This window comes from Protopterus annectens, chromosome 2.part0 (assembly GCF_019279795.1).
Source record: "Protopterus annectens isolate FY-2018-M chromosome 2.part0, PAN1.0, whole genome shotgun sequence".
NCBI lineage: Eukaryota > Metazoa > Chordata > Ceratodontiformes > Protopteridae > Protopterus > Protopterus annectens.
In genome coordinates this window covers 643299699-643324088 of record NC_056728.1, presented here as the reverse complement: position 1 = coordinate 643324088, position 24390 = coordinate 643299699, and the positions used below count along the sequence as shown (strand labels likewise).

The following is a 24390-nucleotide window of genomic DNA, read 5'->3' as shown; positions in this document are numbered from 1 at the left end:
CCAAGCAGTTTACCTCCCTTCAGCTCCGAATGTGGTGGCAGACTCACTAAGCAGGTCCATGACCCAGTCCCACGAATGGATGTTACACAGGGATGTGTTTTTGGACCTAATCCATCGTTGAGGGTATGTCTCAAGTAGATCCTTTTGCCTCCCTAATGAACAGACTACTTCCAAAATTCTCTGCCAAGGTCCCACACCCCTTGGCCTGGAAGGTGGACACTCCATCCTTTTCATGGAAGGGGATGTTTCTGTACTACTGAAAATTCAGCAGGACCAACCAAAAATCTTGCTGGCGACTCCCTTTTGGCCAAGGCATTGATTCCCCCTTCTCTTGCACTTATCCAGTGACTGTTATCACAAGTTAACCCACAGGATGGATCTACTCACACAAGACAAGGGAACCTTAACACATCCACAGCTGTCAACTCTCTACCTGACTCTGTGGGTAATAGGGTTTTAATTTCCTTTAGACACCTGTTTTCAGAAGATATGCTTCAAGATCTGCAGGAGGCCAGAAAACCCACTACTAGGAAATCATATGTTTCCAAATGAAAAAGGTTTTCCATCTGGTATCACAAGAAGGACCTACGACCACTATCAGTGGATGTTCTGGTGGTATTGTCCTACCTGCGTGAAATGATGAAGGGTGGACTCCCCTATTCTTCAGTGCAGGCCAGCTTGTATGCCTATGTCTCCTCCCTTAGCTTTAGGATTAGAGGTTAAACTGTTTTTTAAAAGCATCCTTCATATCAGACCACCAAGGAAACCAGTCCTTCCTCCTTGGGATCTCAATTTTGTGCTAGAGAAGCTTACATTGGCCACCTTTGAGCCAGCAAACTCCTCTTCCCTGTAGCACTGCACATGGAAAACAGTTCTATTGGTGACCATTACCTCTGCCAGAAGGGTCTCTGAACTGCAGGCTTTAATGTCTAACCCCCTTTACAATCTTCCACAGAAACAGGGTGTCTTTATGTACTAACCCTTCCTTTACACCCAAGGTGGTCAATGAATTATACCTTAATCAGTCTATTAACTTTCCCACCTTCTTTTCCCTCCCCTCAATCTTCCATTGAGAGGATTCTGCACACCTTAGATGTGCACAGACAACTCAGATATTATCCTGACAAAACAAAAATGATCCATAAATCTGAATGCCTGCTTGTGTCCTATCACTCAAGGGGCATGGGTGAACTGGTTTCCAAGCAAACTATTTCTTTCTGGATCTCTAAAGCTATCTCCTTCTGTTATTCAGCTAATGGTAAGAACCTTTCTTCCCCAGTGAGGGCACACTCCACTAGGGCAGAATCCTCCTCTGGGGCTTTCTTCAAAGGCTTAGACACCTGTTCTATCCTGGAGGCAGATACCTGGTCCTCTGTTCATACCTTCACTAAACATTCTAAACTTGATGTCATCTCCAGGTCCAGGGCTGGATTTGCCAGAGCTATTCTACACGGGATCGTAGGAAAAGCCTCTGCTCTTCTTCCCTCTAAACCTTCCCAAGCTTGAGCTCTGGCATTCTCCCTAATGTGATGAATACTGCAACATATGAATAGTAGGACACAAAATAGTTGTGTAAAATGTTACCATAACCATAGATGTCCTTCTTTACTGTATGCTGCAGTATTGCGGGCCCCCCTGCCATTCCCCTGATGCTTGCCTGTTCTTTCCTGGAGATATGTTTGTCACCTAGGCTCAGGCTGGTGCTTGGTGGCATTCAGTTCTGATGTGGTGCATGCTGACGTCTGCTTTATACCTGACGTCTCTTTATAACCGACATATGTGGAGAGATGTGTGGCATCACACGTACCTCACAGTAGCATGTAAACTTTTGTATGTGGGCCGGATGTACGAGTCAGCTGCAGGCAGAATACTCCCTAATGTCATGAATACTGCAGCATATGAATAGAAGGACATCATATGGTGTTATAAGACTGAGATTTGGAAAGCATTTACCTTTAAGATTTAAAGGTTGCATATTTGTTGCTTCCAGATAATAAACAGTTTAATCTGTTATGTTTTTCTCATAAAGCCTCCTTATGAACTGTATATCAATATATTAAATAAAAAAAAATTACTTGCTAAAAACACACAAAACTAAAATGAACAGGCTAAATCTTAATAAACCCAAAATCAAATTACTTAAACATGATGGAATCCCCTGTAGCAATACATTAAAAAAAAAAAAATCAGCCGTTTCTTAAAATTATGAAATGATTCCCATTAGACACTAACCTGAGGAAGGGTTGATGCACATCGACCCAGTTTGATGTCAAGATAGCGTGACATCATAACATTATAAGGATGTCGTCTGGCTGTGTTATGGCATTCATCAAATATCAGCAAGGTAAACACAGATAGTGAGGGAATTGAACCATCATCCAAGCAATTCACAAGAATCTGAGCAGTCAGCACAACTATATCACTCTTTTCAATGAGTTTTCCTCTTGGGGTTGCATCTGCAGTTTCTCCATAAAGCCCAACAACGTTATACCTGGAAAGGAAAAGTTTCCAAAAATACAGGATAAATGATTTGGGAAATGACTACACCCTCTGCTATCAGTTCTTATGTTCATTGCCTTCTTCCCAACACAGGTGTACCCCCCATCAACACTACTACAGAGATCATCTATCATGTCAAATTATTTTCCTTACATACAGGGCTTGCAGCTTGAAGCCCAAGTAAGCACAGAGGATGACCACAAGAAAAGGCATTTTCAAAAAACAAGTTTAAATGCTGCCAAACCAGTGGGATCAAACTGAGGACATGCACAATTGCTAGTCATGAAGTTTAAAATCATATGAAGGAGGGATTGTCTTCAATGGAAAATTGGGATGTAGTAGATCTTTGACAAAACGTCTCATAAGTCAGTGATGAGACACTGTCCTGCTCTTTGCAACATCATCATGGCTGACCTATATACCTTGACTTCAGAATAATTAGGCCCCCCATGCAGGTGTGTGAGGCAGGTTAGGATCACCTGCAGGCTGAACATCTTGGATGGCACAGGGTTTGGTTCCACCCAAATGGAGAACTTGTTTAACCTAAAGGCATAGGTTTGCCTAGTGAAAGGCTTCCTGGCAGCCTCAGTGACCTATTGGCCCAAGAGACATTTTAAGTCTAACTAAGATTATCCTAAATTAACCAAAATATTGCTGACATGCAGAAGCATAGCTTGCTCAACCAGTGCCCTGTGCAGATGCCATGAACTAGTGCCCCAGTGCCTTACCTCCTCAGATCTTTGAAAAATAAAAAAAGAAAAAGGGACTTCTGCAAAAATTGCAGAACATCCAATCACCTCCCACCAACATCTTCAAGTGAAGAACAAAAAATAAAACACAGCCATTCCTTCTACTGGCACACACTAATCATGTAGCCAGACACATGACACTCTTGCAGCAGCCATTCAGGTCCCATTTCTGTGCCGTGCTCCCAAGCCTCCTTCCTATCATTTTACTAAAAAAAAATAATAATAATAAATAAACAAAAAATCCTCTTTTAAACTGTAGCAAACCACGTGCTATAAATGTAGCAAACAGTTGCTACAGTTTATACCCTGCATGCATGGAGCACTACAGTGCTCAGGTTTTAGTTTAAAGTTTTTTTGTTTTTTGTTTTTTTTGTTTGTTTTTTTACTTAGATCTAGACACAATCCTGTTGTTTATAATCTGTGCAATATAGAAGGTTTTTTTTTTTTAAACAATGGACACACGTTGGTCAAAAGTTAGGTCACTCACACATAAGATCTCAAATCCCAAACAACTGGGTCAGACCTTAGGGGATGTATTGACAATGTGATAATACCCTGGAGTAGATAACCTGCTAAAAGATACAATAATGCATTTTTTGGCATTTTGTTTCAGTCCATGATTTTGGCACCAGATATTTATTTGGGACAAAACTTTCTGCAGGATGGCTAAGTAATTTGGGGATTCAATGACTGCTCCTAACTTGCAGTTATCTGCAAACGTAAGTCAGCCAGAACCTTTTGATATTGGCTTTTACTTCAGAAAAGTAGATGCCAAACAGGAGAGGTCACACTGGTGACTGGTTTCTTTGTGTGGGTATCTTCCCCTATTTTGATTTCCTGCATCCTATCTGTGAGTCACTTGGCAATCCAGCTGTTGACACAGGGGTTTACTCCCAGTTTATTTAGCTTTTCTACTATGCCTGAGTGTTGAATTGTGTCAAAAGCTTTGGCCATGTTGAGGTATGTGATGTGTGGTGTGTACTGTCTCGCCTGCATCCATTGCTTTGGTGACCTTATCAAAAAAATCCACTAGGTTGAGAAGCATGACCTGCCCTTGATGAATCCAAACTGAGATGGACCTAGTGTTTGGAGGTTCCCTATGTCCTGATTGATTAGTTTCATGATACGTTTTTCCATGTCTTTGCATATGAAGCTGGTCAGACATATGGGTCTGTAATTGCTCGAGTCTGTGGAAGATCCCCCCTTACTCAGCGGAATGGCTATAGCTGTTCTTCATTCACTTGGTATGAAGGCTGAGATTGAAGAATGTTGTTAGTGGTGTGGTTAGATCGTGGTTCATGTTATTTAAAATGCATCCAGGGATACTGTCATGATCCACAGATACAGTGGGTTTAGATTCTGATAGCACTTTTACAACTTGGTTTTGTATGATAGCTGGAGGCGAACATGCCCTTCAAGGCTAGTGAGGACAGATGAGAAATAGTGTTGATCTTTCTTCCCTGAACTTTATGATGAGGAGTCTCTCATGTCACAAGACAAAGAATGCATCCGTCCATACAGCCCTCTTGAAGGAGTGGCAAGAAGGTCAATACCCAAAGTGCTCTATTTCCAGAATACTTAAACCAAGTGTGGTCACTGGAGCTGCAGTGCAAGGAGAGGACTGCAGGAATGGCTCTGAGGGTCCTCTACTTCACTCACTTCCACTGAGATGTGAACCCTTAAAATGCTGATCACTCTGACTATGGACCATGAACAAATGAGCATCACTGCCCTACATAGGGGTGGGGTTAAGACTGTGCTCCCTTGATTGTTTAAATACCATACAACCGACTGGTTGCCTAAATGAATGAGGAATAGTTCCAGAAACATCTCTTTAGTTTCTTTAATTGAACCCTTAAAACCATTAAGATTGCATAACTGGTTGATATGGAACCATATTAAAAAATTGAGAGTGGATGTAGAGCCTTACTGCATTGCAATTTAAATCTCATCATTACAGTGATCCAGGTGGTTTACAAGCGATTATTTTAGAAAAAGTGATTTTTAATATGAAAAAAATGCAAGTATTAAAAATAAACTTTTATATGAAGAATCTATTTTTATGCTGAAATATGTCACTTTATTATTTTTTGGCCTGAATACAGAATGTAACCGGAGATTTTTACTCTAATTGCTTAACTGTTTAATTTGTTCCGGTGTATCAATTATCATATTTATACTAGTATTTATCTGCTGTTTGAGTTGTACATTTTTGCTCCCTGACAGCTTTACAGCCGAGGTGCTAGAGTTTCTGCACTGCCTGAATAAAAGGTTTTAACTTGCTTTTGGACTTGACTGTTTTTCTTTTTTTATGTTTGGCATGGTTGATATGGAACCCCTTCTCTAGAGAGACCAAAATCCATGAACTGTGTGGGAACCAATATGAGCTCCTCACCCTACCACTGAAGCAACTATTTTGATGACCTGTACTAGGGTTTTGCTACAGGAACTGGGGTCCCATCAAGAGGTTGGTGGGACATATCCATCACTCCGGGGTTTAGCAATATGGGTCTGACATCAGAAGATGATCCATCAGTGCATGGTGACTCTGCAGCCACTGCATCACCTGTATCTACAGGTATACAAATGTCACCAGAGAGATCACGGTAGCCATCAAATCAGAAGACACAGTGCCATCTGGGCCTGGACCCTAAGCTATGTATTCATTCAAGTTGCCAAAGGCATAAACAATGTGGGATCAGGTTGAGTCAGGGGGAAGGGTATAGTAGGTCCAGTACACATGGTGAATGATGGCAGGAGATGGTGGGTGGCAGTTAATGGTCAGTTGCAGGGAGTAAAAACAAAATTAAGAAATACTGGACTGAAGAGATCACATAGGAGTCTGCTTTAAAATGCCTGGTAAAAAACGTGGTCCACTGTGCCAGGGGTTGTAAAGTGCGTCTGCCTTACAGCTGCAGAAGCACAGTTAGGGAGCTCGCAGTTTGAGAGAACAACAGCCTTAGTAAATGGCTCCATGGGTAGAATGATGCAAGTTTTTTAAATCATCACCAAATATACATTCAGGTGTTTCTTGGGGGAAAACTTTTTAGAACAGAAACAATGGTCTACATTTCCTAAAGGAGAAAAATAAGTTATGTACTCACCATAATGTTCCATCTGAGTAGGTAACTTCATTTGTCAGCAACCGGTGGGTATCGGATCCGATCTGGATCCGAGCCGGCAGCATTCCAAGCTAAAGATCCGAGCTCCAAGCTCCTCCCCCTTACCCATAATACCCTGCTACCTCCCTCCAGTCCTCAGATCGAGTTTGCCCTATTAGCACACAATACCAAAGAAACAAACCACCTGAACATCCTAACCTGATACCAGCTAGGAGTGAATAAACAAACATTCAGATGACGAACTACAGGTTAAAGGGACGGAGGGGGGGGTCAGTTGCTGACAAATGAAGTTACCTACTCAGATGGAAAGTTATGGTGAATACATAACTTCTTTATCTGAAGTAGTTAACTTCATTTGATCAGCAACCTGTGGGACAGAGCCCCCAGCTACCAAAAACTTGGGAGGTCCTCAAGGAAGGATATTCCGGAGCACTGCAGAGCCAAATGATGGCCTCCCATGGATATCAAATCCAACTTATAATGTGTAATAAAGGTATGAGAGGAAGCCCAAGTGGCCGCAGAACAAATGTCATCGAAGGGCACCCTTGACCAAAAGGCAGCAGAGGTAGCTACAGAACGGGTAGAATGTGCACGAACTCCCACTGGCTCAGGTCGACCAGAGATTTTGTACATGAGCAAAATGCAGTGAGAAATCCACCTAGCTAGAGCTACCTTTGTTACCGTTTCACCCAAAGATGGCTTAGCAAAGGAAACAAAGAGCTGCTCCAATTTTCAAGAGGCAGCAGTTCTATGCAAATAAAAACGCAACTGTCTATGCACATCTAATGAATGGAGTCTGTATTCCCCTTTGTTCTGGTAGTAGGGAAGAAGACAGGCAGATTAATGGATTGGTTGATGTTAGCCTCGGAAGCCACTTTAGGTAAAAACGAGGGATTAGTCCTGAGGGAAACTCTGTCTTTATGGAAGACAAGATACGGAGGTTTAATACAAAGGGCCTGAAGCTCCGATACCCTTCTAGCTGAGGTAATAGCAATCAAGAAGGCAAATTTCCAAAACAAATACTTTAAGTCGGCCAAAGCTGCAGGCTCAAAGGGGGAACCAGTAAGAGCCTGGAGGACTAAGGTTAGATCCCACGGAGGAACCACATTCTTGACAGGAGGTCTTAAAAGAAAAGTACCCTTCAAGAAGGTCTTGCAGATCTTAGAGGAAGCTAAGGGACCAAGATTGTCTCTGATGTGGAAGTGGGAAATGGCCGCCATCTGAACTTTCAAAGTTGAAGAACTGGCCCCCTGATGAAAAATGTGGGATAAAAACTCAAGAACTGCTGGAATGGGAGCTGTAAAGGGATCCAAATTCCTATGCCTGGCCCAGATAGAAAAACATTTCCATTTACTGTTGTAGACTTTCCTGCGGCCACCAGGATGGATTTAACTGTGGGCAAGATACCGGGAGTCCTAGCCACTAACGGAACTGGATCAACCAAGCGGAAAGCTTGAGGTCATCCAGGTTTGGGGTTTACAATCCCGAAGGATGGGAAATCAGATCCGGAATGGGATCTAAGATCCAAGGAGGAGCTACTAGATGAGACCGCAGGTATGGGAACCAGGTTTGACGAGGCCAGAATGGGGCTATGAAGATAACTCTGCTCCCCAACCGACGAGCTTTCTGCAAGAATTTTGTCATCAATGGGAGAGGAGGATAGGCATAAAGAAGACAGGATGGCCAAGCATGAACCAAAGCATCTCTGGGGCTCTCCCCCAGTGGGGGGATTAGAGCAAAAAACTCGCTGCACTTTGCGTTCGAAGGCGACGCCTACAGATCGCAGCAAGGTTGACCCCATTTGAGGAAGATCCGTTTCACTACTAAGGGGTTCAGAGACCACTCGTAAGGTGAGAGGATAGTTTGACTCAGCTTGTCCGCTAAAATTTTGGACCGACCCGGGATGTGCTTTGCTAGCAGAAAGCAGTTGGTGGATATCGCCCACTCCCAAATTCTCATGGCCTCTCGGCAGAGAGGGTAAGACCTGGTCCCTCCCTGTTTGTTGATGTACCAGACCACTGACATGTTGTCTGTCTGAATTGCAATAGTCCCTAGAGGAAGAAGGGCATGGAGAGCCTGCAACGCTAGAAGCACCACCCTCATCTCCAGAACATTGATATGCAGAATGGTCTCTGTTGGAGTCCACGTGCCTTGGACGGTTCTGCCCATGCAATGCCCCCCCACCCACCCTAGGCGAGAAGCGTCCGTGGTCACTGTGGCTTGGGGTAGAGGCATAAAAAAGGGTTGCCCTTCCCAAAGCTCTCGGGAATGGAGCCACCAATGTAGAGATTCCCTGCAAACCCTGCTGAGAGGAATAGGGGAGGACAATGGATGTCGAAGGATGGACCACTGGACCTGCAAGATCCATTGAAGAACCCTCATATTCAAGCGGGCTATGGTTGAAAGGTTGATAGCCGCCGCCATAGGCCCTAGAGCCCTCAGGACTAATTCCGCTGGTGGGGCTGGAGACTGTAGAAGAGCTAAGACGTGGAGAGTTAGGTTGCGGAGTCTGTCTGACGTCAAAAAAGCCCTGGACTGAAGCGTGTCTATTCTGGCCCCTATGAAATCCAAGACCTGAGCAGACTGAAGGGATGATTTTTTGTAGTTTACAGTGATCCCAAATTGGTGGGCCAAATGCAGGAAATAATCCCTGGCTGAGCATAGTAGATGCTGGGTGGGACCGGCAAGGAGCCAGTCGCCAGGTAAGGAAAGACCTGTATTCCCTGAAGCTTCAGGTGGGCCGCTACAACTGTCATGACCTTGGTGAACACCCTGGGGGCTGTGGTGAGACCAAAGGGGAGGACCCTGAACTGATAATGGCTGCTCCCACCCAAAAGCGGAGAAACCTCCTGGATCGCCTGTCCATTAGAATGTGGTAGTACGCATCCTTGAGGTCTATGGAGCACATCCAGTCGTTCTCCTGCAGAAGGGGGAGAATAGACTGAATGGTGACCATCTGGAATTTTTCTTTGGCAATGGACAGGTTCAGTGTAGACAGGTCAAGAATTGGCCTTACGTCCCCAGTCTTTTTTGGCACAAAAAAGAACCTGGAGTAAGTGCCTGATCCGGACTGGCCTGGGGGGACGTGCTGGATGGCTCTTTTTCTTAGCAGCTCTTTTATCTCTAAGGCTGCCGCCTCCCTCTGATTGGGTGGGACATCAGGGAGGTGCCCCAACTGAGGGGGAGAACTCAGGAAGGGAATAGAATAACCTCTGGATATTATTCAGAGCAGCCAGCGATCTGTCGTGATGGACTCCCAATGTGCTAGGTGTTCTGAGAAACACCCCCCGACTGCCTCCAGAGAGGAGCAGTCGGGCAACCCCTCAGGGTTGCTGCACGGGTCGATCGGAAAAGGGTTCCTTCAACCTGAAATTCTTAGGCCCTCCCTCTGCCTCTGGGCTGGCATCCACCCTGTCCTCCCCTGCCTCTGAAGGACGAAGGGTCCAGAGCGAAATGGGATTGTTGAGATTTCTGGAACCACATCTTCTTCTGTCCTCTCTGGTTCCTGGAAAAGGACCTTTGAGGAGCCGAGAAGTGGATTCCGACGGCAGACGTCTTCCCGTCTTTCTCGCTCTGGAGTAGTGTATCACGGACGGTCTTGCCAAACAGCGTAGAACCGTCAAAGGGAGCGTTTGTGAAGGACGCCTTGAAGGGTTCCACAAAATCGCAAAGACAGAGCCAGGCATGACGCCGAAAGGTGATGCCTGCTCTGCTAGCTCTAGCCGCCCCCTCCTTGGCATGGGAGAGAAGCCGTATAGAAGTGTTGGATATCGACTTTAGAGTGGCCATTCGTGCCAAGAAGGTTTGTTTGTCCTCGGCCGACATGGACTCTGGGGGCGATCCAGCGTACTCTTTGATTAGGTCCCGCTGAAGCTGAATCATGTGTGCCAAGTAGTTCAGCGCCCTTACAGAGAAGGTGGCTGAAGCGAACATCCGCTTTCCAATGCGGTCCATCGTCCCAGACTCCTTGTCTGGAGGATGTACCGAGGAACTTTCCTGCGCCAGTTCCTTCTTGGTGGCAGCCGCCACCACCATGGCATCTATTGGGGAACCTTTGCTCCACACTGTCCTGTCTGTCGGGGGGCTAAGGATCTTATCTGGTCTCCTGGGTATTGGCTCTACAGTGTCCGGCTCCTTCCATGCCCTGGTAGTTATAAGGTCTACCAGGGGATCAGCCGGAAGGGACACCCAAGAGGTAGATGGGCCTGCGTCAAACACCTCCAGAAACACAGACTCATCCGAGGAAGGTTTTTGGGCTGACCACCCCCTCTAATGCGCAGCATCTCCATGATGTCTCCAAAGGAGATATTCTCTGGGGGGTGATCTGGGGGAACCTTCCCCTTCCTCCAAGTCAGTGTCTTCCGTGAGGGACTCTGGGGAGTCCAAGTGCCTCCTTTTATACTTTCGTTTGTGAGGGACCTCCTCGGGGGGACTGTCTGAGGAGGGCTCACCAACCAGGTCCTGTTCCTCTAGGGGAACCATCTGGGATGTAGACGCAGGCTGTCTCTGGGGCCGGATGATGGAAGACAGGCCCATCTGCGAGGGAACGGCAGGTGGATCCGTAGCATGAACCTGGGGCCTCGACTCCCTCGAAAGGACCCTCTCCACGACGTCGAAGGCCAAGGGTGAACTGTGTGGATCGGCGCCGGAGCCGACGCAATCGTATCTGAAAGGGAAGTGCACTCCGACCGCATCAGAGCCAAAGACACACTCACCCTTCCGGATCTGAGGCTCGGCTCACGGCTCTGAGAGTTCGGATCCGAAAAAGGACCCGACAAACTCGAGGGTACAGCCAGCGAAGTAGCGATTACTATAGTCACCGACACCCCGGCTCTGACGCTACCTGGATCCGATGGGTCCGAAACCCGATAGTGGATTGGAGAAGAAGCAATGGGGGCAAAGAAGGGGGCCGAGCTCCCCCCGGAGGGGGGGGGGGGCAAGAGCACTCCCATCTGCATCTGGGCCTGGAGGAAGCGACACATCATCCGGTCCATGTCTGCGTCTGAAAGGCTCCTAGTGGATCTAGAAGAAGCCGCCGAGGCTGGCTAGGAAGGCCGCCTTGACAACCTCGAAGGTGACCGGGTCTCCTCCTCTGGAGAGAAACGTGGAGAACGAAGCCGAGAGGGGGAAGACCCGGAGATCTTCAGGGGAGAACCGAGCTGCTTAGCTGGCAGGGCCAAGGGGACAGAATCGGCCCACCGCTTGTGGCTCCTATGCCTCTCCCTGTCACGCTCCTTGTCCCTTCCCTCTTTTTTCCTGGAGTCCCTCTCTCCCTGGGCCGCAGTGGGAGTTTGAGTCCCGGCCAGGGGAGCAGGAACAGTGGGCACAACAGCCGCAGCCGTGGCTGGTGCCACTGAGGGAGAGGAGGACTAAGCAGAATCCGCGGGCAACAGGCCCGCAAGGATTAACTTTATCCTCCTGTCCCTCAAATCCCGGGAGTTAAAGGCCGCACAAATTTGGCAGCCTGATGACAGATGGGCCACCCCCAGGCAAATAACGCACTGAGTGTGGCCATCGGCTGGAGACAGCTTATGGCCACACTCAGAGCATTTAGAAAAAATGGCCTTAGGGCCTTCAGCCACATTAACACACACACACACACACACACACACACCTTCACATGCAGATAAGAGGAAGGGGAACTACAACTAACAGACTACTATAAAAATTTTTTAAACTAAATATACTAAGGGACGGAAAAAAATACACACAATTTTTGAAGAAAAACTAGAGAATAAAATCCTCTAATTTACTCAAAAACCGCCAGGAGCTCGTCACTTGTGCTTCAAGAAGCCGCAGCAAACGAGACCTGGGGACTGGAGGGAGGTAGCAGGGTATTGTGGGTAAGGGTGAGGAGCTTGGAGTTCGGATCTCTAGCTTGGAAAGTTGCCGGATCGGATCCGATACCCACAGGTTGCTGATCAAATGAAGTTAACTACTTCATATGTAACTGTTTTGTTGCTTAGATATATACTCTGCTAACCAGATTCAACAAAAAGGGTTTCCAAGTGCACAGTGTAAGATATAAAGCCTGGAACTTACTTGCATTCCTCATGTCTTCATTTTGAACTGACTAACCTGTAAGCGATGTCAGAAAAAAGACCATAGCAGTGGACTGCTTCTGACATCTTATTGTATTTCATGTTACATTTTGAAAAAGCAGGAGTTATTTCCTAGTTACACAGCTATATTACAGAAGTGTGATGCACTTGACTCTTCTGTGAAATCCAGTGACTGTGAATTTGCACCAACAGAGGAGCAAAGTATAAACCAGATTAAATGAGTGCATCAGAGGCACAAAATCCAAGAAAGGAACTAAGGCAAATATTTATGGACAGATGGCAAATAAATGAACCACCTGGAACAAGCCTTTTCTAATATGTTGAAGATGTTAAATCACATACCTTTCCAACGTCTAAAGAGAAATATCAAATTAACTAGTGGTAAAAGTTATGTGTCAGCAAAAGTGATATTGAACAAACTGAAAAATTAAAAATATTCAAATTAAAGAATATTTCAGATACCCCAATTAATTAAAAAAATAATTTGTACTGTGTAAATGATTATGTGTTCCTAATAATCACACAAAACCAAGCATATATGTTAGCAATGGCAGTGGCGCAACAGTTCTTGCCTTTGTTGCAGAAGTATGTGGGTTCTCTTCTCACACCAGGTAGATTGAATGCTCTCACTGCAGTGCAGCATAAGGAGGTATGGCACTCCTGAGTGAGCCATAATTTGGATGAGATGTTAAACCGAGGCCCCATCTGCCTGAGCTGGGGTAGATCAGGTGGATGCAAAAGATTCCATAGCACCTATCGAAAAGAGTAGGGGTCATTTATTTATATACAAAAAAGAACTCTTATTTACAGCATATTTAAATATTTGCAAATATTTACACACATACAGATATACAAATACATTTACACATGTTCATAATTTTCCTCACAATCAGGCTAAACTTTCTTGCCTTAGACCTCCACTCCTTTTTGCATAACCATCTGATTTTACTTAATACTGCTGCTAAAATCCATTTACCATAATTTAATTTATTGTTTCATTCCATATAACCCGCACAACAAAATTAACTTTTTTATCTATTCTTTTAACATATTCTTTACTTCTGTTCTAATAATATCCATATTTAATCATATCCATGTTAATTTTATCCACTTCTTTTATGTATTCAGAACTCTTTTTTACTCTTTGACCTTTCAAAAACACATGACTAGTACTTTCTTCTTCTTAACAATGTAAACATATTGCATTACTTTCCTTTTTATATGGATGTTTCCCTTTTCTGGTAACTATTATCAGTCTCCACAAAAATCATGACATTCTGCTTTCTTATTATACCATTTTGCTTCTTATTTTTATAGTTTTAATTTTTTCATCTATTAGAGTTTTCCATGGTTTTACATAATAATGTTTTATCATTACATTCTTATACCATACTTTTCTTTCTTTTTCTATACAATCAATTTTTATTTTCCACAAAAATAGTTCTTCTTGGTAACATTTTATTTCTTCATTTATACGCTCCTTTTCTTTTTTACCCTTTTTCACCATACCCTATAATTTCATAGGTTCACAGTTGTTTACTAGGCTAACAACCACAAGGGCCTTTTTAAGCCTAGCCATGCATCCAAAATGTCAGACAAGTTCTGATACCCTTGATGAGTGTAAGCAGGGGCTTGGGAGATGAAACATTTACAGGTTGCCTGTGTCCATTAGAGACATACGTGCCAAACCAGGGATGAATTTCCTGTTCTCCATCCAATTGTCCAAACTGCACTTGAATTGGGTTAGGGAGGAACTCTGCTTCACATGGATGGGGAACCTGCTCCAGAGAAGGTGTAGTCTCTGGGATACATACCTGTCTCTCCAGTAGGTCCCATTATTATTACAGGCAAGGTTTTAAGTCTTTAGAATGGGTAATTCTGGTGCTGTTTGTTTTGTGGATATGCAGGAGGTCCATCAGAGTAGGGTCTGACAATGCCCTACTTGCCAGGCATAGATCTCCCCTCAAAAGTTTGTAGGAGATAATACAGGGATAGGGCCTTGAGGCGGTCTGCACAGGGCATTTTACTTACACCCTGTATTCTCTTAGTGAGGAACCTCTGTGGATATTCCAGCTGTTGGATATGCCTGGTTAAGTACAATACTGAGGGGCACTGTACTCAATGATAGGTCTGATGAATATCGACTACACTGGAACAATGACTTCCTTGAACTTAGATGTCATACCTTTGTTTATAAATTGAACAACATAAAATGATTTCCTCATGACTGCAGATACATGATGGTCAAATGCTAGATTACTTTGTGTGTCCCTAAGTCCCTGACAACTGGGTCAGCTCTAAGGGGTGTGCTGTCAATATGACAGTTACCAGGGGTAAATGACTTCCCAAAGGATACTATTTTGCATTTCTTGGCATTTAGTTTTAGTCCATGGCTCTAAATCCGGTTGTTTGTGTCAGCCCTTCCTGGAGAACATTTGTGTCAGTGTGGGATTCAATGACAGCTCCTAATTTGCAATCATCTGTAAATTTAGTCAGCCAAAGACCACTAACATTGGGCTTGACTTCAGAGAAGTAAATGCCAAAAAGGAGTGGTCCAAGCACTGATCCCTGTGGGACTCAACTTGCAACTGGCCTTTCTGTAGAGGTGGACTCCCCAGTTCTAACTTACTAGGTCCTGTCTGTCAGTCAGTTGGCTATCTGCCAGGTGACATACAGGTTTGTGCCTAACCTCTTGAGTTTGTCAACAATGCCCGAGTGGGATATTGCAGATAATGCTGCTCAGGTCAAGGTAGGCAGTGTGAACTATTTTGCCTTCATCCATTACTTTGTTGACCTTCTCAAAGAAGTCCACAAGGTTGAGTAGGCATGACCTACCTTGACAAAAGCAAACTAGGTTGGATCCAGTGTCAGCAGGTTTACTATATCAGTACTGATCATTTCCATGATATTTCTTTCCATGGCTTTACATACAAGACTAGTAAGACTTACGGGTCTGCAGTTTTCAGGGTCTGTAGATTGCCCACCTTTGTGCAGAGGGATGACTGTTGCTGTTCTCCACTCATGAAGCCAGTTTGAAGGCTACAGTTAAATAGCAATTCCAAAGGCCTGATAGGTCATGTTTCATGTTATTTAGAAGCCATCCTGAGATACTGTCTGGGCCCACTGATGCAGTGTTATTGAACTTAAGGACCTGCTCCCTAGTGATAGCAGGAAGGAGATATATTTGATGGTATTTCCTGAGGAAAGGTTGAGTGCAGCTGAATTTATCAGCCAGTAGGTTTGCTACATCTTCTGGCTAAGTATAGGTAGCACCGTTTACAATGAGCTCTGCACAAAATTGTGTATTGCCTTTGAGGTTATGGACATAGCTAAAGAATGCCTCGTGGTCGTCCTTGACCTGGGATTTATCATACAGTTTTACTACTAATCTCTCATCTTTTTCATCTATCCACGCTAGCACTTTGTACAAATTTAACAAAGCAGCATATATCACTGGGTTAACTAACCCTGAACCTCCTTCCTTTTTATTCACAAACAAAACTCCTCTTTTAACTGGGTTTAATCTAGAACCCCATATAAATTAAAACATGATCTGCAATAATTCCTTTTCAAATGCTGTTGGCAACATATATACACTTGCTAAGTATGTTATTTTTTCCATCAGTACTGAATTTATCAAATCAGTCTTTTTTTCCAAATGATAATTTATATGTTCTCCAGGAAAAAAAAAACAGGTTTCTTTTATTTCCTCTATTGTTTACTCCCAATGAATTCTACTTACACCTTTATTCCTAACTTTTATATCCAATACAGAAAGTTCATTCATTGTAAAATATATACCCCCATCCTTACTACATCTAAACATTTACTGTTTTCTTTATTTAAAGCCATCCCTATCACCTCTACATACTCATTTGTACAAATTACTACTTTTTTATCCAAATTGTATTTTTTGCAATTATAATGTCATCTGCCTATATTAACAGAACCACCAGAAAAAAAGTGGTGGTAAAAGGGCAATTAGTTCATCTAGCTAGAATGGTGTCCGGTTTTGATGGAGTTTTTTTCTGAATGTGATATTGATATGTATTCCAAGAGAGGCTACCCTTACCAATTCACCAAACCTATTAGGGGATGAAGTAGTGAAGAACAGGGGAAGTGTTTTTTTTTTTATTTACCATTGATCCTGAACACAGTTAGAGAGACATCTACTCATTCGACCCAATTCAGAAAGATTTTAATATAGCATTTGTCACTTGCTAGTACCCATATTTCCAATATATCGGTGAAAAACTGGTGTCTATTTAAAGGGAGCACTGAAATATTGAATAAGTAGGGACATGGTATACTTATTACATGTAAGAAGGATAAAACCTTTAAGAATTATTTGGAAAGTGGGTGGTACTAAAAACATAGTGACTAAAAATGGGACAGGTCAGAAAATAGGTATTGTCTAAGTGTGCCCACAGGGTGATCTTTATATTCAAAGGGTTATTTTTCTTGTGATTCTAAAGGTGTGGTCTATATACTGCTTTGTGTCAACATTGTTCAGCATTTTATATTGGGAAAACCAATAGAAAATTAAAAGAACATATCTATGAGCATTGTTATGACATCCTTTTGAAACAGAGCACTAATGCATTGGCTAAACACATTGAAAATCACATGGACGACTCTTTTAAGTTTTTGTACTGGATCATGTTAAACATGATCCTCGAGGTGGTTTTTATGATGAATTACTAGAAATTAGTGAATTTAGGTATCAGCTGACACTAGATGCTTTGAATTTCCAGTTCCATTAACTTTATTTAAAAATTCAAACACTATGAAATTTAATTGGGAACAAAGTATGTACATAGGTAATATTTTTGTGTGATATATATATATATATATATATATATATATATATATATATATATATATATATATATATATATATATATATATATATATACATATACTATTTATCAATTGTGTTCACATTCTGATGTGCACCTTTAAATGGGAACTTTTACAAGCAGTATTAATCTGGTAGTACATTGGATGTTTTGCATCATGTGATTCATTGCTGTAGATTTTAGAATAGTTATGATACATTAATATATTGTTCTGATTTAAGTTCCATTTTATTTGGAACAAAAGCACTAAACTTATTAAAAACATGATTATTTTAACCTACTAATAAGTGGTTGTTTCTGCCATTTTTATCGGTTCTGTTGTTGGGTGTTGGTACAGAAAGTGGTGGTTTGGTTCAGAGTTTGCCTTTGTGTTTTTTTTTTTTTTGCTTGCTAACATTTACAAGTATTATTACTTTATTGTTACTATATGCTGCAATACATAATTTCCTAACATTCTCACTTACATAATATTCTTTCATTATTACTCATAAGATTTCATGTCCATTTGTATCAGATGCCTTATTAAGGTCTCCTATCATGATTTTTGGTTATTTTCAATTGATACTATCATCCACAATTTCTCTATCATTAATAATTCTTGACAACCCATCCCCTTTACACAATATATACTATCTTCCATAATATTTCCCAATTAAGTTTCAAGTCTCTGTTGTATTATTTCATAAAGATTTTATAATCATTATTAGACTCCATTTTTAATTGTCTTCTGTCTTCCTTCTACTACATAATTCTTTATACATAAAACCTTCATTTTACCATTGTCAAAATCTTTATAAAATATTGTTTTGCCAATTCATTAAAATTTTTATACATTCCATGCCCCATTCCACCTGGTTCTGCAGCTGAATCTATATTTACTTCACCTAACACTTTATCTAGCTCATATAAATAAATCTTTTCCAACTCCTTATTCTCTTTTTTTGTTACCTTTCCATGTTATTTTCACTACCTGATTTTTCTATAAATATTTTTGTACATATTGTACAATAATATTCATAATCTTTTCCTGAGTTCTATTTCTCCTTTTACGTTTTTTTTATCTCATTATACTACCATATACCTTTACTAATATGCTTAAGTAACTCAATACTTCTCTTTCCTTGTAAAAAAATATATCTGCTTAAATAACAATTCTTGTGTTTTTTTCTTGATTTCTTTCACATAATTCTTTTTCTTTGTTAAAGTACTTTCTTTCATTATGTTCTAAATCTTCAAATGCACCCTATATGTTCTTTTATATTTTTCTTTCTCTACTTGTTTCACATCATATTGCCACTGTAAAACATTTTATATTTTTAATTAAATATCATCCAACATTCAGACCAATTTTTATCAAATATTCTCATAGTAATATGATCTTTCCATAACTGTGTTGCTAATCTCTTTCCTTCTTCATTCCATGCTTTCTCATTTATCCTTTTTTATTCCTTTGCCTATTTTTATACAGTGCTCTTTTTCCTTTATCTCTAGCCATACTGCAAGATGATCAGAAAATCCTGTTTTACCTACCTCCCCTTCTCTTATAACTAACCCTTCTGATACTATAAAACAATCTATTTCAGCTCTATACATACCCCTTTAGTAAGTCCACGAAGTTTTGCCTCAATGTTTTAACTTACCACATCTTATAACTTCTAACCCTTTTCTTATACAATTTCCTTTCATTTTTACAGTTGCCTCTTAAAGTCTCCTTTTATTACAATATTCATATTTATCACTACATACTCTAAAATCTGATGCGGTGGTGGTGCTGCGGTAGCACTGTCGCCTCACAGTAAGACATTGTCCTGTTCGATTCTCAGCTAGAGCGTCTTCTGTGTGGAGACATGCGTGAATGGGCATACTTTTGTTGAAGGTTGTACGCCAGGGCCGGCAACTCAGCACGTAAAAATCTACTGCCAATCATTAGCGGACCGGAGTTCCGCTGTGGCGACCCCTAACCGGGAAAAGCCGAAAGACACAACAACAACTCTAAAATCTGATGTAATATGCTTTCCCTTTCTTTGCAATTAATATAAGCATATATTATACTTCTTTACAATTATTATTTCCATTTTAAGCCTACAATGGTTAATCTTCCCATTTTTTACAAAAGTTACATCTAGTTTCTTTATTGTATTTCTACAGAAAATGGCTTTTCCAGAGGTTCTCTCATTTTCCAAGTTCCAGATTATCTTTTTTCCTCATAGTTTTTCTGTAATCTTTCTTCATTTGTTAGAAATATTTTGTCTTCTAATATAATTACATCTATATTACATGTTACACCAATCTAAAATCCCTACTCTTCTTACTATATTCTTTTTTTTTTTTAAAACAAGAAATATCTGTTATTCCCACTACCTAATATCCAGTTACAATTTCTTCCCCTCTACCCACCTACCTACCAACTCCTTCACTATTCTATACTACTCTACCTCAATAGTATGGAATAACTAAATCTTAAACTGAATACTTCAGCGTATTCTATCCACAACTGTTAAACTTGAATCTTACTTTGCCTTAAACTGACCTATGTCAACCTTCATACCTGATATGTAAACTTGAACTAAGCATGAATAATACCTGTATATTAACTTGAACTAAGCATGAATAATATGTTATTTAGCTATGTTAAGTATGTTACTCTCAATGAATGTGAACGCCTCTGTATTGCTTGTAATGATTAGCTGAATTTTACTGTGGAGCTTTTCTCCCTGGGCCTCTGCTGAAAATGGACAAGCATCCATTCGGATTTTCCTGGTCAACAAATGTAAAATAAATAAATAAAATAAGTAATAAATAAATCTTTACTAAACTATCACTTATGACATAGGCAATCATACATTTATATGCATGAAAACAAAAAATATTGACAAAATCTTAGTTGCAAGCATTATACATCACAAACCATATTGACATGATTTGCAAACATTATACATGACATTACATTGCTCATAAAAATCATGCCTTCTTTTAAACATCATTTCTCCCCTGTATGTACTGTTTCCACAATTCAGATTTCTTTCTATGTAATTTCTCCTACCCTTTTCTAATGATTCCAATTCCAGTTGTTATATCTCTGTTACTATAGTGACTAATTCTAGTACAGTTGGTTTAGACTTTGATTTCCATTTTCAAGTAACTGCTTTTTGGCAGCCACTATAATTAAACTCAACAAGGCCTTAGTATGCCTAAGCAATTCCAATTCTGTATCATAGCTCAGAAAAATAATTTCCCTATACACACCAATTTGCTCACCTAGTATCTCTGACAGAGTAGTCTGCAGGGAAGCTTTAAAGTCTGACAGCTCATTACACTCCTAGAAAATATGTTCTCATTTACCTCTTTCTTCACCATCACACCTACAACATTTGCTGTCTACTGGAGGAAAAATTCTCTGGCATTTACATGGGGTATAAAAATACATATGTAAATATTTCCAAGCAAAAATCTTACATCTTATAGATTTTGTTGCATATTTGGGAGTCATACATACATCATCCAATGTCCTTTCTGCATTCCCATGTTGGTTTAGCTCTTAGAATACTTTCTGTTACTTTACAAATATAATATTCTGCATGATTGTTATTCTCCTTAATATCTGAATACAAAATCCCAAGTCTTTCCTTGTTTTTTTGAGCTACCTCCTGTTTCATCATCATCCCTTTCCGTGTTGAATTATAGGTTTCTCATTGTGCTATTTATAGCAACCTTAACTGTGTAGCTCTGAAATACTCTTTCAAAACAGGTAATCTGCTTTGTTCTATTGGAAGAATCAGCTAATCCCACCTGACCCTTGCTGTCTTCCCCTCCCAGATAAAACTTCTTACTATATGCTTAATTCTATTCACATTTACAGAAAGCACACTAAAATTCTCATTTTCCCTCTTCCTTAGATTCATGGTTTCATAGGTTCATAACTATATATTAGGCTAAATGCCTTAATGGGCCATTCTAAGTTTAGCCAATTTCCCTCCCAAAGTTGAGAATCAAACACTGTACCTTTTGTCTGCGAGTCAAAAACCTTAACTATTACACCATCCCCCAACCATTAGTTGTACAGATTATTTTTAATTCATTTCCTTTTTTTTCTTTTGTACTTGTCCCTTTAAATTTTCTTTTTCTGTCTTTTACACTTTTACCAATAGAATTATTTTTTGTTTTTACTACCTACCAATTTATGTCTTTGTCACTTATTTCAGAGCCTTCTTCTATGTCCTCTTTATTATGTTTTTTCCTCATCTATCTTTTCTTCTATTTCTACTACTCTAAAATTTCTTCTCTTTGCTCATTTTTTGTCTTTTTCTTTTTCCTTATTCTCATCTTTACAATCCATCCATCCATTAATGTCCATTTTTGTTGCATTTATAACATTTTAATTCACATTTTTTTGCATCATGCCCCATAACCCCACAAATATAACATTTTCTTTTATCACAGTCACTTATTAGATATCCTTTTCCACAAATAAGCATGTTTTGGCTTGTCCTCCATATTTTACAACACTCCTATCCCCCCCATATTTATCATGCTTATTATATGCATATTTTTCTTTCTATTTTTTACACAATATTACAATTCCATCCACCAGGCCATAAACCCATTTCAACATAAACCTTTGCAATGTCCAGTACTTCCTTACATAAAGTTTTCAAATGTCCTTTCAAAGTCTCTCTGTCCAAAAATGTACATGAATTTAATTTTTTGTTTCCCTGTTAAATGCTTTCATCCCATAAAGATTCCATGGGTTACAGACTTTCTTTCTTTCATATTCTCCAATACAATTTTCCATTGAAAAAAACGGTCTCAAATATAATGCACAAAATGTTTCTTTGTTAATAAGAATAAATACTCTTGCGGTGGTGGTACTGCGGTAGTGTTGTCACCTCATAGCAAGATGTTGTCCCGTTCGATTCTCAGCTAGAGCGTCTTTTGTGTGGAGGCATACGTGAATGGGGCGTGCCTTCGTTGAAGGTTGTGCATCAGGGCTGGTAACCCGGTACGTAAAAATCCACTACCAATCATTAGCGGACCGGAGTTCTGCTGTGGCGACCCCTAACCGGGAAAAGCCGAAAGACACAAACAAACCTCATGTGTTTATACACCCAAAGGAATTATTAAATTTTCCCAAACTTCATACCTGTCCATTTCTTTGTCTTCTTAACTTTGAATTCTTACAACATACTTCTATTTTTCATTGTTTTCTGCTTTTCTCTCTCTTCTGCTAATCCCCCTTTGCCTTATTTTACTTTCTCTGCATACGTTTTCATTTTCAACTCATCAGTATTCTTCAGGATTTTCTCTGCATCCTCATTTTGTATTTTCTCCGTAGTCTCCCCCGGACTCATCTCCTTCATTTTCTGTCTCACTCTCCATCATCATTTTTTTACGTAAATCATCCCACAACCCTCCTGAATGGAGGGTTGTAATTATACATCCATCATTTGCCAACTCATTTCCATCAAACAGATTTCTTTGAAACATCTCCTCAGAATCATGCTGGCATTCTCAAGCCTTGATACTGGTTTTCTCCTCCATTTCTCTCACCACTCCATTATCTCCTTTTCTCTCTCTCTCAGTGTGCCTCCCTGTTTCTCCCAGCCACCTCCGAGTCTACAGCAGAAACAAAGTGCTCATGCAAAATGGTTCCCACTTGCAACAAGGACAAGTAAGGGAAGTTCCTTAATGCCTGGCTAAATTTCCCCTAGTAGTATAAATACCACCTCAGGTCTCCCCTGAAAGAGGCTAGTAGCCTATTGTGATTAACCCAATCAATAAAGGTTAAATAAATACACATATTATATTTTGTTATACTTTTTTAAACTGTTCTAGAAGCTGCATGTACAAAACATTGAAATGCATTTTTTCATAAAGCCATGACATGCGTTATTCAAACAATAACAAAAGGTTAAATGCTAATACTTAAATGCATTACAAAAATGATGTACCAGTAGTCAAAACTGGAATCCCAGACATTTCAGCTTTGTTTTCATGTACTATGTGTATTTAAAACAAAATATTTCAAATGGTTATATTTGTTAAAATGTCATAAAACATATAAATTTAAACAATCAGTGATAATTTGAACAGTTAGGAAAATGCCTGCCTTTAATTATTTTATACACCAGCAAAACAAAGTTATAAACCTTTGCAGGTTTGAGTACAGAAGGAATAGACTAGACTTACAGTAACGTGTCACAGTCGGATAAGACAGTACAGTACATGAGGCAGCATTCCTGCTTGCAGCATGCTTTAATTAGCAAAGTAGCACTATGTTGCCAGTTAAAAATAATGTGAAAAAATTCTGCTAAATGCATAGGAACACAAGACATTAATAAGCTCAGAATGAACTTCATACATACCCACTGGGTTCAAAATGCTTTTTAAACAGCTGGTATTGTTGTTCACAAACAGGGACCTTAGTTGTCAAGAAAACAACCATTTTTTTACTTCCTGAATTTTGTTTCAAATGGCGCTCTGTAATTTCCAGTGCCACAATGGTTTTCCCAGATCCTATGAAATTAAAATACATTACTTGGAAAACTATCATTTAAGTACTGTACAAAGCAAATATTTAAAAAAAAAAACTATTAAGGACCCAGATAAATATTCTGTTACTCAAGGTTGCTTGACAGTATGATACAAATACTATGTAAAAATTTTTAGAGAGTTCACTTTTCTTGCATCAGTTGTTTCCCTCAGGTTATTTACTAAGTGTTGACAAATTACCATGCAGTGTATGTTGCAGACATTGTCTTTCTGCTGTTCATCTTAAAGTGACCTGTGAACTATTATGTTTTAACTACTGGGAAGGGTTGTAACACCTATATTTAGAGATGAACGATCACACACATCACACCAACATCTTACACACATGAACACATGGACGTCTACACACACACACACACACATGCACACACACACACACACACACACACACACACACACACACACACACACACGTTCATAGGAGGTTACTAGGAATAGGCTAATGGACCTAGGGCCTTTACAAGCCTAGCCGTGTAAAAGCCCATGTACCCTAATTGACCATAGTTAGAAGGTCATTATTGGCAGAGCAATTCTATGGTGAGCATCAACT

The 24390-nt window shown here is 40.6% G+C and overlaps 1 protein-coding gene across 1 annotated transcript in view; it reads right to left on the bottom strand.

The window, feature by feature from the left end:
- DDX58 (DExD/H-box helicase 58) overlaps positions 1-24390 on the bottom strand; it is a 553305-nt gene that overhangs the window by 336467 nt on the left and 192448 nt on the right. The window contains exons 8-9 of the mRNA XM_044061005.1: positions 23654-23804; positions 2233-2491 (exon numbers count right to left, since the gene is read on the bottom strand). Coding sequence (XP_043916940.1) covers positions 2233-2491; positions 23654-23804 — 410 coding nt within the window. The remainder of the gene's footprint in view (positions 1-2232; positions 2492-23653; positions 23805-24390) is intronic.